Source organism: Scyliorhinus canicula, chromosome 12, assembly GCF_902713615.1.
Source record: "Scyliorhinus canicula chromosome 12, sScyCan1.1, whole genome shotgun sequence".
Lineage (NCBI taxonomy): Eukaryota > Metazoa > Chordata > Chondrichthyes > Carcharhiniformes > Scyliorhinidae > Scyliorhinus > Scyliorhinus canicula.
In genome coordinates, this window is record NC_052157.1 from 130858558 (window position 1) to 130874207 (window position 15650).

A 15650-nucleotide genomic window follows, 5' to 3' on the forward strand; every position below is an offset into this window, starting at 1 on the left:
TCACAAGCTTGAGGACAGGGGAGGAGTGTGTCACCAGCTGGAGGGGGGGGAGTGTGTCACTAGCTGGAGGGGGCGGAGTGTGTCACAAGCTTGAGGAGGGGGGAGGAGTGTGTCACCAGCTGGAGGGGGGTGGAGTGTGTCACCAGCTGGAGGGGGGGAGTGTGTCACCTGCTTGAGGGGGGCAGTGTGTCACCAGCTGGAAGGGGGGGGAGTGTGTCACCAGCTGGAGGGGGGGGGAGTGTGTCACCAGCTGGAGGGGGGGGGGGGAGTGTGTCACCAGCTGGAGGGGGGGTAGTGTGTCACCAGCTGGAGGGGAGGGGGTAGTGTGTCACCAGCTGGAGGGGGGGGAAGTGTGTCACCAGCTGGAGGGGGGGGGAGTGTGTCACCAGCTTGGGATGGGGGGGTAGGTTTGGATGTATGGCATGACCTGGAGGCTTTATATAAAAATTGCTGTGAAGTACAAATGGCGGAATTCTCCGCTCCCGTGGAAAATCGAGAAGGCCGTAGTGAACTCGGCCGAGTTTCACGACGGCCTCGGAGGCCGCTCCTCTCACCTTATTCACGCCCACCGGGGGGGCTAGGAGCGGCGCTCCATTATTCTTGGCCACCGGGCCTTGTCGCTGGTGTCAAGGCCCAGCGCGCCGAGAATGACGTGGCCGGCGCGCCTAATGACGTCAGCCCCACATGCGCGGGTTGCCGTCTTCCCCTCCGCCGCCCCGCAAAACGTGGCGGCTTGATCTTGCGGGGCGGCGGAGGGGAAAGAGTGTGTCCCTTTGAGACGCCGGCCTGATGATCGGTGGGCACCGATCGCGGTCCATTCCCCTCCCGAGCACGGCCGTGGTGCTCACTCCCCTCTCCGCCCCCCACAAGCGGACAAACCAGCATTTGGCACCATGTTCACGACGGTGTGGTTGCCGCCGTCGTGAACCGGTTGCGAACGGCAGGCCCGCTCGGCCCATCCGGGTCGGAGAATCGCCGGTCGCCGTGAAAAATGGCACGCGGCGATTCTTCCGAGCGGGGTGTGGGAGAAACGTGGGGGGCGCCAGGGGGGCGTGTCGCCCGGCCCTCCCGCGATTCTCCGACCCGGCGTGGGGAGCGGAGAATCGCGCCCAAAGTATCAGGGGCGCGATTCTCCCAAAACGGGAGAAATCGTAAGGCTGGCGTCAAACCCGGGCGGGTTTGACGCCAGCGCGCCCCTTCCCGACTGGGAACCGATTCTGGTCCCCGGTCGGGGCTAGCAGCCCGACGCCGTAAGGTCCGGCATCACGGGCTTAACGAATTTCGTTAAGCCTGCTTGCCGGAGTTAGCGCCGGCTGACGCGTCATATGACGTCAGCCGCGCATGCGCGGATTGGAAGACCCCAACCCGCGCATGCGCGGATGACGTCATCGCGTATTTGCGCGAAACCCGCGCATGCGCGGGCCGGGATGCCCCTCAGCCGCCCCGCGAATGGATACTGCGGGGCGGCGGAAGGAGAAATAGTGCGCGGGCATCGGGCCCGCTGCCCGCGATCGGTGCCCACCGATCGTGGGCCCATGGCACCCTTGGCACGGCCGTGGTACTGCCGTGCCAATCGGTGCCATGGTTATAAAAAGCGAGTTGTTCCCGCCGTTTTTACGAACGGCCAGACCAGGTCTGTTTGCTGTTCGTAAAAACAGCGTAGAGGGCTGGGACTTCGGCCCATCTATCAGCTGTGAATCGCTGCCAGCCGTAAAAAAACTGCGGCAGCGATTCGTGTCGGGAGTTGGGCGGGGGGTGGGGGGGGGGGAGAATAGCGGGAGGGCGGGAAAAATGTCGGGAAGGCCCTCCCGCTATTCGCCGACCCGTCGTGGGGGGCGGAGAATCGCGCCCAAAGTATCAGAATTCAGGCTTTTTCCTGCATATTGAAAACTAACGATCATGTTATAATTTATTTTATGATGCAGTAAAGCTATTTGAGTTCTTAGAAGGGCATATGTTTAAAGAAACACCCCTCTAGATCCAATATAATCTTTCAAGCCATGATTTATACTAAACTCCTGCAATTCCACTCACCTTGTGCAGTTAGTCAGTTGGAACCAAACAGAGCTGAATTTCTCTCTAGTTTATACTCTATTCTTGCTCAAGGCTAGACATGACAGTGCTAACAAGCGGATACATCTTCCAATAATGTGTCAAGTTGTTTCATGGCAGGTGTGGCAGGAATCCGATGAACTCTATGGTTATCCTCGCTGTTGTACAGATTCACCACAGCTCAAACCTCAATTTTGGAGCCCAGCTTAATTGAGCAGTTCAGATGTATTGTGAACATCTTCACTGTCTGCACTGAGGAGCTCTTGTCCTGTAATTGATAAATCAGTGACAAATTAGCGGGGGGAAAGAAACCCCCCTTCGCTAATCAGGCAACCGTCTTCATTCTTCCAATCGAGCTGGTGTGCATTTTCAACATTTTCTGTCTTCATATCGGAAACGATTAGTCCTGATTTATGAACAATTTTGTTCTGTGGACTCATCGCTATTAAAATCTGGGGTTACGATTAATTTTACTTTAAAGGTTATTGCAAATCGCTTGTCTGAAACGATTTTGCCCTCTTGTCTCAAAGTGGCAAGGAGTAAATTGTGCCCCATTACTTTCCATAGTTCTCTGAAAATGCAATAGTTGAACAAAGCACAGTGATTTCTGAGGCAGTAACATTGAAATTTCATGGCAGCCGAAGGTTTTCATTAAGATTAGAGATGAAGAAAAGCTGGCCCCTGGCTTCTGTGTCTTATCTTTCTTTCGAAGTGTTTTGCTGGTAAGTTACTGGAGGATAATTCAGTACGCAGCCTCTTCCACCGCTCTCCATGGGCTATCACGGCCTTTCCAAATCATTATCATTGATCTTGGCTTCATTCCACTATTTAACCTGTTTTCTTTCCGCGTCTTCAGGGGGGGCAGTTTACCGATTGGAACCAGTAGATGGCACTAATATGTAAACAGTTCAAAACAATCTCAGAATTTTAACCTATCATTGTGTATCAATGGGAGAAACAGTGAATCATTAAGATGTTTTTGCATGCCTGTTTCTTAGCCGAGTCGTGTCATGGTAATATTATAAAAGCCACCCCTCCCCCTCAGCCCCCTCGCCCCCACAAGGGATTTTTGCAGGCTTGTCTTCATTCTTTCCCATTCAAATTAAAATAACATTTCATATGACCACAAATTATGCTGTGACTTTTTAAATTGGCTTTTAGTGGTAGAGGAAGTAGTTACAGATTTTGGCCTGGGTCCAAGTACACTGATCAACGTCATGTTGCAAGTTACTACAACCCACCAACCAATCTGGCCTCTGTGGAAATAGCCTATACTATTGGTAGTCCATCGTACAAAGGGCATAATCTGCTCCAGCCTGATTCAACCGTCAGACATTCATTTCTGGAAGGATGTGGAGAATTGTGGTGATCTGTTTCAGCACTGTACTGAGGAATGTGACATTGTTTTAAGTAAAGCATTAAACTGAAGCCTTATCTGCCTCCTTAGGTGAATGCAGTTGAAAGAAAAATTTGCATTCATATAGCACATTTCCCGATCATTGCACATCCCAAAGTCAATGAAGCAAGTGCAGTCACTGTTGTAAAGTAGGAAACATAAAAAAACGATTTGCACACAGCAAGATCCCACGAACGTTATCAAGATGATAGGACTGCACTGGAGGGTCAGCATTGCTTACGGGCTTAAGTCCTTGAGTAGGATTTGAACGCACGCATTTCCTGACTCAGCGGAAAGATTGCACAGATGAGCAGAAATTGATGTTAATCCTCAACAAGTATAATTGTCTCCAAATTCTCTCATATTATGCTGCAGATTTGGTAACAGTAAAAAATGCTCATTGTTATTGCAAAGATGCCAGGGATCTTTGAGTATTACAGGATGTAGCTGTTATTTACACCTCCTGGGACGCATGCACACACGTGCATGATCCTGAGGTTGTGGTCTCACATGAGTTGAACATTCATGGAGTGGGAGCCCTGCCTCTTCTCGAAGGGCACTCCCTGATGCCCCGGTGCGCGCAAGGTGGTATTCGTGCCTTCAATTACTCCTGGACCTGGGGCATCCCGGTGATGGCGGAGAATCCTGAAGTCCGGGCATCTTGACGGGCCTGGTCCAGCTCAAAGTTGATAAAGTCTGACGCCCAGGGCAATTAGGGCATCTGTGACCTCACGGATGCACTTGTGGGCTGTAGCTTGTGATATGTAGCACAAGTCTCCACTCGAGCCCTGGAATGATCTGGTTGCATAGAGGTTCAGGGCTGCGGTGACCTTCATGGCCACAGAGCGGGTGTCCTCCTCCTTCATGGGGTGCCAAGTCAGCGAGGATGTGGCACAAATGCCGCACTGTCTCTTCGTCGAAATGGAATCTCCTGCGGCACATGCTGTCCGTCATCTCCTCAAAAGACCAATGACGCCTGTATACTTTGGGCTGTCGGTGGCGTTCCCCTCTGGGTTCCTTCTCTGCCTGATAGGCAGCCGGGTCTTCAGGGTGTGCGTTGGCCCTATGCACATGGGGGTGCCGCCTCCAGCCTGCATCGACGCTGCTGCCTTCTCGAGTGTCTGGCTGCCTGGGCTGCCACCAGCACCATGAGCGAAGCTTCTGTAGGACCGACATTACCAGTCATATTGTTATATCTGTAAGGAATTGAAGAAGAATCGACCGACAATCAGTTAGGGCTTCCACCCCAGGATGCTCAAATCCCCAAGCCTTCCCCACCCTTACGTGTCCCACCTTTTCTCAGAGTGCCATCCAGCAAGCCAGGTGTGCTGGAAAACCTCGCTCTGCTCACTTGCCCCTGGCCACAGCAGGACTCCCTAGACCACAGGCCCCTGGGAGACTGTGCTCAGATCCCCTCCCTGATCCACACACTTAACTTTGGTTGTCAGAAGATCCACAGTGTTGAAGCCCAGATCTTGAGTGTTTGATTGTTGGCTGCTGTCTCTATGGTGCTGACACTTCTAGAGTTCAGGCACACTGTTTAGGCTTCAAAGTGTGATTGAAATGTGATGCAATAATCATCGTCTGAGACATGGCACGTGTACTCGCGAGAAGCCACTTGAGAATATTTTGGTTATTAAATGGTCAACCGCACCTTTGTACAGAGATGAAAACCAACTACTTAACAGTCCATAAATTAATGGGAGGAGAAGGGGATTAAGACACTAAAAGATTTGTTTCTTAGGGGTCGGTTTGCAGGAGCTGGAAGCGAAGTATGGGCTGGAGCAGGGGGAAATGTTTAGATACATGCAGGTTCGAGATTTTGCCAGAAAGGAGATACAGAGCTTCCCGGTGGAGCAGGTCTCCACATTGCTGGAGGTGGTGCTGACGACAGGGGGGCTGGAGAAGGGGGTAGTGTCAGCGGTTTACGGGGCTATTTTGGAAGAGGACAAGGCATCACTGGAAGGGATCAAAGCAAAGTGGGAGGAAAAGTTGGGAGAGGATCTGGGGGAGGGGTTCTGGTGTGAGGTGCTCTGGAGAGTGAATGCCTCCACCTCATGTGCGAGGTTGGGGCTGATACAGCTGAAGGTGGTATACAGAGCGCACCTCACGAGGGCGAGGATGAGCCGATTCTTTGAAGGAGTAGAAGATGTGTGTGAATGTTGCGGGGGGGGGCTAATCACGTTCACATGTTTTGGTCCTGTCCAAAGCCGGAGGATTACTGGAAGGAGGTTTTTAGGGTAATTTCTAAAGTGGTGCACGTGAAACTGGACCCGGGTCCCCGGGAGGCTATATTTGGGGTGTCGGACCAGCCAGGGTTAGAAATGGGTGCGGAGGCAGATATCATAGCCTTCGCCTCGTTGATCGGCCGAAGGCGGATCCTGTGCCCTGGCGTGGCGGGGGGCCTTGCTGGAATTCTTAACTCTTGAGAAGGTTAAGTTTGAACTGAGGGGCAGGATGGAGGCGTTCTACAATTCATGGGCATTATTCATTATGCACTTTCAAGAACTGGATAACATCGAACATTAGTTGGGGGGGGTGGGTGGGAGGGTTGGGGGGGGGGCAATGGGTGTTAATGGTGACTATGGGTGATTGCTGATTCCTTTTGTCATTTGTTTGTGTGAACATGCGGGCTAATGTTTGGGGTTTGGTGAGAGGATGGGATCATTGTTATTGATATGGGGATTGACATTTGTTACTGATTATTGTTTATTGTTGGGTTTAAATTTGGGAGAAAATGTGAAAAAGGAGGAGAATAAAGAAATATTTAAAAAAAACAGTCCATAAATCACACTAACCATTAATCAATAAGGAAAAGACTAAGCAGTTGTCTTTTAAAGCAGACCATGCCAGGTCAGCAGTGTGGGTTCAATTCCCATACCAGCCTCCTCGAACAGGTGCCGGAATGTGGTTACTAGGGGCTTTTCACAGTAACTTCATTTGAACCTATTTGTGACAATAAGCGATTTTCATTTTTCAAAAGGCACCGTGTCATACACACACAAGTACCTTTCCACTGCAGAATATCAGTACAAACACAAATCTACAACAGTTTTGTACAAAGAAAACAAACACACTGTATCACCCCTCACAGGTCCTCAACAGATTGAAGGATCCTTGACATGCAGTCGTTTTATATATCAGTACTCACCACACACACAATAACATCACCAGTAATCTGAAAAAGCATTTCTTTAACATCTTCATCAAGTTTGGATCATTTGGATCAATCTTCTCTTTCCCTCTCTTGCAGCTCCCAAAAGTCGACTCCCCAGCAGTGGAAACAGAATTATGTTTTCCATTGATCTCCCTTCATGGTTGAGTGACTGTGAAACTAACAGCATCTAACTCTGTTTGAAGTGGTCCAGGAACTGTCAATCCAAACTTGATGTTTATAAATATTGCTGTTAGTTTCACAGCTGACTACTTCAAAGTTACTCAACAGTGAAGGGAGATAAATAGAACAACGCTGACAGCTGGGGTGGTGGTGTGGAAGCTGTCAATCACCGCCTAGTAAAATCAATATCAAAGAAAAATGAATGTATGGCTTGCAGATCAAAGATCTGAGGAGGCTGACAACCAGCTGACTGGTTTTCTCTTTCCAGTAACTGCTTCATGTGACTGAGCCAGCAGGAGCATTGCCCAGGTGAGTATTAAAGCAGTATTTTTTTTCACTGCTGCTCAAGACTGCTCTCTAGCTTCCAGAAAGGAGTCTCTTTCTTCGGGGGGGGGGGGGGGGGGTTCCTGACAGCGGTCTCTATTCTGGGGGTGGGGGCTTCCAGATAGGGGTCTTTCATCTGTGGAGTATCTGGGGGGATTCTCTTTATGTAGGGGATCTCTGGGGGGTCTCTTTATTTGGGGGTCTGTGGAGGTCTCTTTCATTTGGAGGTCTCAGGTGGGGATGAGGTGGGGGTATCTGATGGGGTGGGGCGGACTGGTCTTGCATTGTAGGGGGTGAGGGTGACTCTCTGATGGACATTGGGCCAACTCCCTTAAAGAGTTATCCCCTTGGCCCACTGTGAGGTCCATCGAGTCAAATATGGACTTGTCAAGATCTGCACCCATTCTCAGGAGAATCTCAAGGGCCCGGATAAATTGGTGCACAGCCCGGTAATTTATGCAAATGGATCTCAAATTTGCATCCTCCCACTGGTGCGGTGCACGAACCTCGATCCTGGCGCCATCAGGGGGCCGGAGCATCAGAAACTGGTTGGCTCCAGAGCGGAACCCATTTACTCTCCCATGCTGGATTCTCCACTGCATCGGGATCTCCACAACCGGCAGCGCGAGGCGAAGGATCCAGCCCATGATGTCAAAGCCAGTCAGGTCTCGGATTAATAACAACAAAAGAGCTGGGTAAAGCGAACATGCCCAAAATTCACCAATGGACAATAACCCAGCAGGACCATCAGACCATCTAATAAATGGAACAGAACGCTGCAAAGAGCACCTGAAATTACAGAAGTCGATTCTTCTTCCAAAGGCTCAGCCTCTTCCAGGTCCAGCAGATGAGTGTCTTCGTCCCCGTGCACAGGTAAAACGCACATTGCACGTGGAGCATCTTCTAAACAGGGAAGATTGCTTCTGGATCCTAACATTTAAATTACATTATTCATCTGATTTCATGCTGGTTTGAAGCTCAGGTGGGACCACTGTGCTTCATTGAATAACTCTTTTTGCAGAGGTAATTCAGGCAACCAACCTACAGAATTATTTAATCCTTTTTCTTTATGATTCTTTCTTTTTTACCATTTTAACGTACATTTACAGAGAGGACTTACTCAAAGAATTGCTGACTCGCTGAAAAAGTGTTGTTGTTGATGGTCATCCTATCAGTGCAGGTTTCCGGAATATTCCAAGTATTGTTGCAGCTGTGCCAAGGCAGTGGACTCTGAAAGGAGTTGATGAGGTAATAAATGGCCCAGCAGATGATAAGGTTGTAATATGTGGACATAACAAAAGAAATGGCCACTGTTGCTATACCAACACCTATAGGGAAAAAAAAATAGAGGACATGTTTGCTGATCCTGAAAGCACCGTCTGGAGGAACATTTATTTTTGCCACATTGGAACGATAGTTTTTTAAAAATGAATTTACGGGATGTGGGCGTCGCCGGCTAGGCCGGCAATAATTGCAATAATCCCTAGTTTCTCTTGAGAAGGTGAGGGAAAATTCCATTCATGAGCCACTGCAGGCCCTGAGGTTTAGATACTATAGCAGTGTTGTTTCGGAGGGCGTTCCAGGATTTTGACCCAGCGACAGTTAAAAATACGGTGATATATTCCCAAGTCAGGATGGTGAGTGACTTGTCGGGGAACCACCAGTTGATGGGATTGTCAGATATCTGCTACCCTTGTCTTTATTGATGGTAGTGGTCATGGGTTTGGAAGGTGCTGCCTAAGGAGTCTTGGTGAGTTATTTCAGTGCATCGTGTTGATGGTATACATGGCTGCCACTGCTCGTCGGTAGTGGAGGGTTTGCGGAAGGAGGAGCAATCAAGTGGGCTGCTTTGTCCTGGATGGTGTCGAGCTTCTTGAGTGTTGTTGGAGCTGCGCCCATCCAGGCAAGTGGAAAGTATTCCATCACACTCCTTAGAACAAATCAAGCTACATACCAAGTGCAGCTAGTCCGGTTTATAAATCAACCTTTATCTCAGGAGATATATTTATTATTTGGGCTCACTAACCTTATATTGTGATTTCATTGTAATTACAGTTCAAGAGCGCGAATTGTATAATATAGCTTAAGTCATTTAAAAACAAAAGGTTTGGTTTTTATGCACATGTCAACTTCAAAGATGGCTGACAAGTCAGTGAGTGAATCTATTGAACTGACCTTTGAGTAGGGGACAGATTTTGGCTAAGCTTCCCACTGGTCCAGTTTTTAAATACTGCCCAATGGATATCTCCAAGTAGAGAAGAGGAATTCCAAGCAGCACAAACATAATGAAGAAGGGAATCAAAAATGCCCCTAGAGGAGATGAAATAAGTTAGAGTAAGTTGGTGAAGTTTGCAAATGATTCCAGTAGTTTATGATGGCTGCAGAGATGCCGATTGAGGTATACTAGGCCTTGAACCTTCATCTTAGCATCCAGTAAATTAGATTCCTGCCTTCCTTGCCCAGACTTTACTGAGCAAAGTCTTGTTTCACACCCAAAGACATTTTGCCTCCATTCAGCTTTACATGTGATTGGCTAGCTTCATTTCACTTCCGCTCAGGCCCTACAATTGCAGAGAATGGGCTGCAGCAGGTTATTACAAATGTGGTAGTATCATAGAATTTACAGTGCTGAAGGAGGCCATTCAGCCCATCGAGTCTGCTCCGGCTCTTGGAAAGAGCACCCTCACCTCCACCCTACCCTTATAACCCAGTAACCCCAGCTAATGTTTTTGGGCACTAAGGGCAATTTAGCATGGCCAATCAACCTAACCTGCGCATCTATGGACTGTAGGAGGAAACCGGAGCACCCGGAGGAAACCCATGCAGACACAGGGAGAAAGTGTAAACTCCACACAGTCACCTGAGGCCGGAATTGAACCCGGGAGCCTGGAGCTGTGAGGCAGTGCTAACCACCATGCCACCAATATCGTAAATACACTAACTCTAGTAACTTAATTCCTATATTTGATAGTTTGGTCAATCTTTCCCATCAGGTAAGATCATCCATTTCTCCCCATGTCACTGTTTGAGGGACCCTTTCGCAGTCCTTCTCCATGGTATTTGCTGAAAAATCATCTTGTAAAATCATCACCTGATTTTTCCATTTAACTCCTTCATTCTCTTAACTCTCACTGGTGCCTCATGTACAAAGCCTGAATCCACACAGAATGTTCATTCAAACTATCATGAACTCCGCTCAACTCACTTCATCTGCTGAGGGAAGGTTCTGAAAACGCCTTCCAGCATCCCAAATTTAAATAAAGCTCCCAAAACATCTGTCCAACTTTGCATCTCATATTATTGACAAGATGTTAACAATCAGCAAATCCAGGCAGTTTACACTCATTCCTGTATAAACCTATGCTTACAACTTCTAATCCTGTGGCTATCCAGATATTCATCCAGTTATTTTGAAATCAATTAGAAAAGCATTAACAACGAAGGCAGAAAACACACACGGCTCAAAATGCCAACTAGGGTGTTGGAGTTCTACAAGGAGGGAAATCCCATCTATATTTAAATCAATGTCTTGCTGAGAACTATTTAATTTAGATAAAACATTACGTGATTAAGCAAGGAGCTTATTCTACGTACATACTGCTCTGGGAGAAAATCTTCTCAACCTTGCTCAAACTTGTTAATTTTACAATCATGTTCCCTAGTTCCGTGCTGAAAATCAGGTTAAAACATCTCCTTGCGCCTATTTTTGTCAGCATTTCAAAGAAATTGAATATCGCTTTTTCTCACTTTTATGTCGTCACATCAGATTTCGCTCAGAGTTGAGCGGGGTTGATGTTTCTAAGAATAACTTGGAACTCAATTACCAGTTAAACAATTGAGGGCATGGTTTTGATTTGGGACAGCCTGTTTTACTTTTCTCTGTAAATTCAGCTACCAATTCGCTGTCATCCTTTTTACATCATCCGCCAATGTCAAAATGACCTCCTTATTGCTCTTCTCACAACCATCTCCATCCAATACATCAGTAAGGAAATGTGGACCAAGCAATAATTGACAAGAGCTTGCAATAGCTCACACTCAGATGTTGTTGTGATGTAGCCAATGGCAGATCAGTTTCTTTAATTATAGCTCCAATAAGCGATTTTCATTTTTCTTTTTCATTTCATTGACTAAATTATTTAAGTAACTAGTTAGTGTTAACCTCTCGGCTTTGTTTTCCACTCTGTGAATAGTAACTCCTTCAATGGTCGCAGAATTCCTATTCTGATGTTCTTGCTGGGTTTAATACACAAATTTATTAACAGTAAGCACAGGAATGTATGGATATCTGTAATGTTACCACCACCTGTTATCGAAACCCAGATAATTTTCCTCGTCCTGAACTCCAGGACTACCAAGAACTTCATATTTAACTTGTAAGTCTAGAAGTTATTCAAATATATGCAATGTTACCACAACTTGTTTGAAATTGTATTCAGATACAATTGAGATACATCCAATAACAGCAAATTACTGTGGATGCTTTGACAAAGAGTCACCCAGACCTGAAACGTTGGCTCCCTTCTCCCTCCACAGATGCTGTCAGACCTGCTGCAATTGTCCAGTATTTTCAGAGATACATCCGATACCTGATTGACCATGCTACTACCAATGAGAGCTACTTGCGTAAAGAGGTGTGCTACCTTGTACAACAGGAGTTTCAGTTAGCTACTGGTGTCTAATTGAAGTTGTAATTTCTTCGAATACACTGGAGAATAAATAACTTTTTTTAAGAAGCTATTTGTAATATCCACCCTTAGTTTTGTTCACTTTTAAGCTACTCCTAATCATTTGGAATTGCCAAACAAATACATAGGAACAGACATAGAAAGTAGAAGCAGGAAGAGGCCATTCGGCCCTTTGTTCATACTCCGCCATTCATTATGATCATGGCTGATCATCAAGTTCAATATCCTGATCCTGCCTCCCCCCCCCATTTCCCTTGATCCCTTTAGCCCTAAGAGCTATATCTGGTCCCTTCTTGAAATTACATGAAGTTTTGCCTTGACTACTGCACGGTAGTACAGTGGTCAGCACTGTTGTTTCACAGTGTCAGTGACCCGGGCTCGATTTCCGGCTTGGGTCACTGTATGTGCAGAGTTTGCACGTTCTCCCTGTGCCTGCGTGGGTTTCCTCCGGGTGCTCCGGTTTCCTTCCACAAGTCCCGAAAGATGTGCTTGTTAGGTAAATTGGACATTCTGAATTCTCCCTCAGTGTACCCGAACAGGCACCGGAGGGTGGCGACTAGAGGATTTTTACAGTAATTTCATTGCAGAGTACTTGTAAGACTACTTGTGACACTAATAAATATTATTATAGTGAATTCCTCAGATTTGCCACTCTCTGGGTGAAGAAACTTCTCCTCACTTCATTCCTAAAATGTTTACCCCTTATCCTCAAACTATGACCCCCGGTTCTGGACTCCTCCACCATTGGGAAGGCTGCACGGTAGCATGGTGGGTAGCATAAATGCTTCACAGCTCCAGGGTCCCAGGTTCGATTCCCAGCTGGGTCACTGTCTGTGTGGAGTCTGCACGTCCTCCCCGTGTGTGCGTGGGTTTCCTCCGGGTGCTCCGGTTTCCTCCCACAGTCCAAAGATGTGCGGGTTAGGTGGATTGGACATGCTAAATTTCCCGTAGTGTCCTAATAGTAAGGTTAAGAGGGGGAGTTGTTGGGTTACGGGTATAGGGTCGATATGTGGGTTTGAGTAGGGTGATCATTGCTCGGCACAACATCGAGGGCCGAAGGGCCTGTTCTGTGCTGTACTGTTCTATGTTCTATGTTCTATGTTCTTTCTGAATCTACCTTCTCTAATCCTGATAGAATTTTGTTGGTAGATTCTATGAGATACCCTGTCACTCTTCGAAACTCCAATGATTGTAATCCTAACCAACTTAGTCTCTTCTCATATGACAGCCCAGCCATCCCAAGAATCAGCCTGGTAAACCTTCACTGCACTCCCTCCATAGCAAGAACATCCTTCCTCAGATAAGGACACCAAAGCTGCACACGACACTCCAGGTGTGTGCTCACCAAAGCCCTATGCAATTGCAGTAAAACCGTTCTATTCCTACACTCAAATCATCTCGCCATGAAGGCCAACATACCATTTTCCTTCTTTACAGACTGCTGTACCTGCGCCTGAGAATGCCTAAGAATGCGCTCTATAAGAGTCTGTAATGTAAAAAAAAACCACCCATATATTTAATACAATCCAACAGTGGCATTTTCAAGAATAATTTAACAGTGATGGAGGAGATACATTAAATCTTCTGATTTGTCTGTAGTTTGTGTTTAGTGGAGTGGATTAATAGTTTCTAATATACATAGGTAGTGTTATTTTCTGCTTGTCAACCATTGCTTTAACACTCAATAACCATGCTGTGCTTACATTACAATCATTAATCCCTCACTGCAGATGTCATTGGGAATTTGTTGCAAGGAATATCTGACTGTCAATCTTCACACTGGCGTGAAGAACTGACAAGTGAAAAAGACTAAAACCAGAACAAAACTGCCTCAACACGTTCTTGTATATTATTTTCCAAATAAGTAGCTACAATGGAGTATGAGAAAGCTGTAATTAATTTTACAATTCCACTGCTGATGAAGTGGGCTGCTTTATTCTGGATGATGTTGTTGTTCACGGTAAGTGTTTTTGGAGCTGCACTTATCCAGACAAATAAAGGGTATGCTATCACACTCCCATCTTGTGCCTTGTATAAAAGCTTTGGTAAGTCAGGAGGTGAATGACTTGCTACACAAAATACAGCCATGTTCTTGTCATCTGGCCTAATTGAATTTCTGGTCAATACTGACCCTCAGGGGACTTTTGGTGGTGGCTATGGAGTGAGTGGTTGCGCCTTAAGATGGTTCCTGCCTGAGGTCAGATTCTTTGGCCCTTCTTGCACGTTTTACAAGGCTCTGGCAGGTAGAAAAAGTGGTAATATCAAAGACTAAAGTATCCTCCTTCGGTGGATAATGTTGAAGAGTTACCAAACGAGGAGTGCGAAGAATAAGGGGCACCACTCGGACCAGGAGGATTCGCATGGAGCAGCAAGGGAAAAGACGGCAGAGGCACCAGTGGTATAATTGCTCGCACACTGTCAACAGAGCAGCTGGTAGAATTCCTGGGAGCCGGGTTTAAGCAGCAAAGGAAGGCAGCGTCAGAGGATCTGACCAAGATAGCAGAGCTTATTCGAGCTGCCCTGGAGAGTGTGGAGCAGAAGCTGGAGGCACAGAATGCGTTGGTCCAGAAGGTGAAGGACCACGAGGAACGTTCTGCCTCGTTGGAGGCCAAAATATTGATGATGGCAGAGGGTCTCAGAAAAAGTTGAGGGAGAAGGCCGATGATCTAGAGAATCGTTTGAGAAGGCAGAGTCTGAGGATTGTGGGGCTGTATGAAAGGATCGAGGGAACGCAGGCCACAAAGTATGCGGCCAAGATGTTTGAGAAGTTAGTGGGGAGGGGGTCTTTGATCATCCTCCTGAATTCGGTCGGTTGCGCAGTTCGTTGAGGAGGAAGCCAAAAGCGGGAGAGGTGCCGAGGGCGATCATTGTGAGGCTGCATTCTTACTGGGATAAGGAGAGGATTCTGAAGTGGGGGAAGGGCACGGGAGAGTCCACCTGGGAAGGCCATAAAGTCCACATCGACTGTTGGGAGTGGAACTGACCAAGTGGTGTGCTGGGTTTAATAGTGTCTAGGTGACCCTATTGAGGAACAAGGTGCGGTTTGGTGTGCTGTACCCTGTTTGTCTGTGGGTCATGGATGGGAGACAGGCGCATTACTTCGACATATCGGAAGAGGCCAGCAACTTTTTAAGGGACCATGGATGTCTGAGAACATTGGATTTTGGTTGGCTTCACTTGCGTAACGGACTGGGAGTGTTGTTCTCCAGGGAGGGGGGGGGGGCAGCATATTTTTGCATGGGCTGTTTTATTGTGCTTTGTTTTTACTACCCATTCTGTATAGTTAATTATGTAAATGTTCACGGAATATTCGGCAATTACTATCTCAGACCATGCCCCGCACTGGGTAGACCTGCAGATCGGGGGGGGGGGGGAGGGGGGGGGGGGGGACTACCAACGCCCGCAATGGAGGCTAGACGTGGGACTGCTGTCGGAGGAGGGGATCTGTGAGAGGCTTCGGAGGTGTATGCAAAATTACCTGCAGGTGAATGACACGGGGGAGGTCTCAGCGGCGACCCTGTGGGAGGCGCTAAAGGCAGTAGTGCGGGGGGAGCTGATTTCATTGGGGCCCACAGAGCCAAGGCAGACAGGGCAGAGATGGATAGATTGGTCAGGGAAATGGGTCGGATAGATGAAGAGCACGTGGAGTCCCCGGGGGAGGTTTTACTCGGGGAGAGGCAGAGACTACAGGCGGAACTGGGGGCACTATCCACGAGTAGGGCCGTGGAACAGCTTAGGAAGGCGAGGGGCGTGGTCTACGAGCATGGGGAAAAGGCTAGCAGACTGTTAGCGCAGCAACTCAGGAGGAGGGAGGCGGCCAGGGAAATAAGTCGAGTGATGGATGGGGAGGGGT

General features: G+C 47.7%; 1 protein-coding gene across 2 annotated transcripts in view; it reads right to left on the reverse strand.

Moving 5' to 3' along the window:
* si:ch211-283g2.1 (sodium- and chloride-dependent GABA transporter 1) overlaps positions 1–15650 on the reverse strand; it is a 139147-nt gene that overhangs the window by 101939 nt on the left and 21558 nt on the right. The window contains exons 2-3 of one of the 2 annotated variants that reach the window (XM_038814393.1): positions 9285–9419; positions 8230–8437 (exon numbers count right to left, since the gene is read on the reverse strand). In XM_038814393.1, coding sequence (XP_038670321.1) covers positions 8230–8437; positions 9285–9419 — 343 coding nt within the window. The remainder of the gene's footprint in view (positions 1–8229; positions 8438–9284; positions 9420–15650) is intronic. The other variant, XM_038814394.1, reaches the window with a different exon arrangement.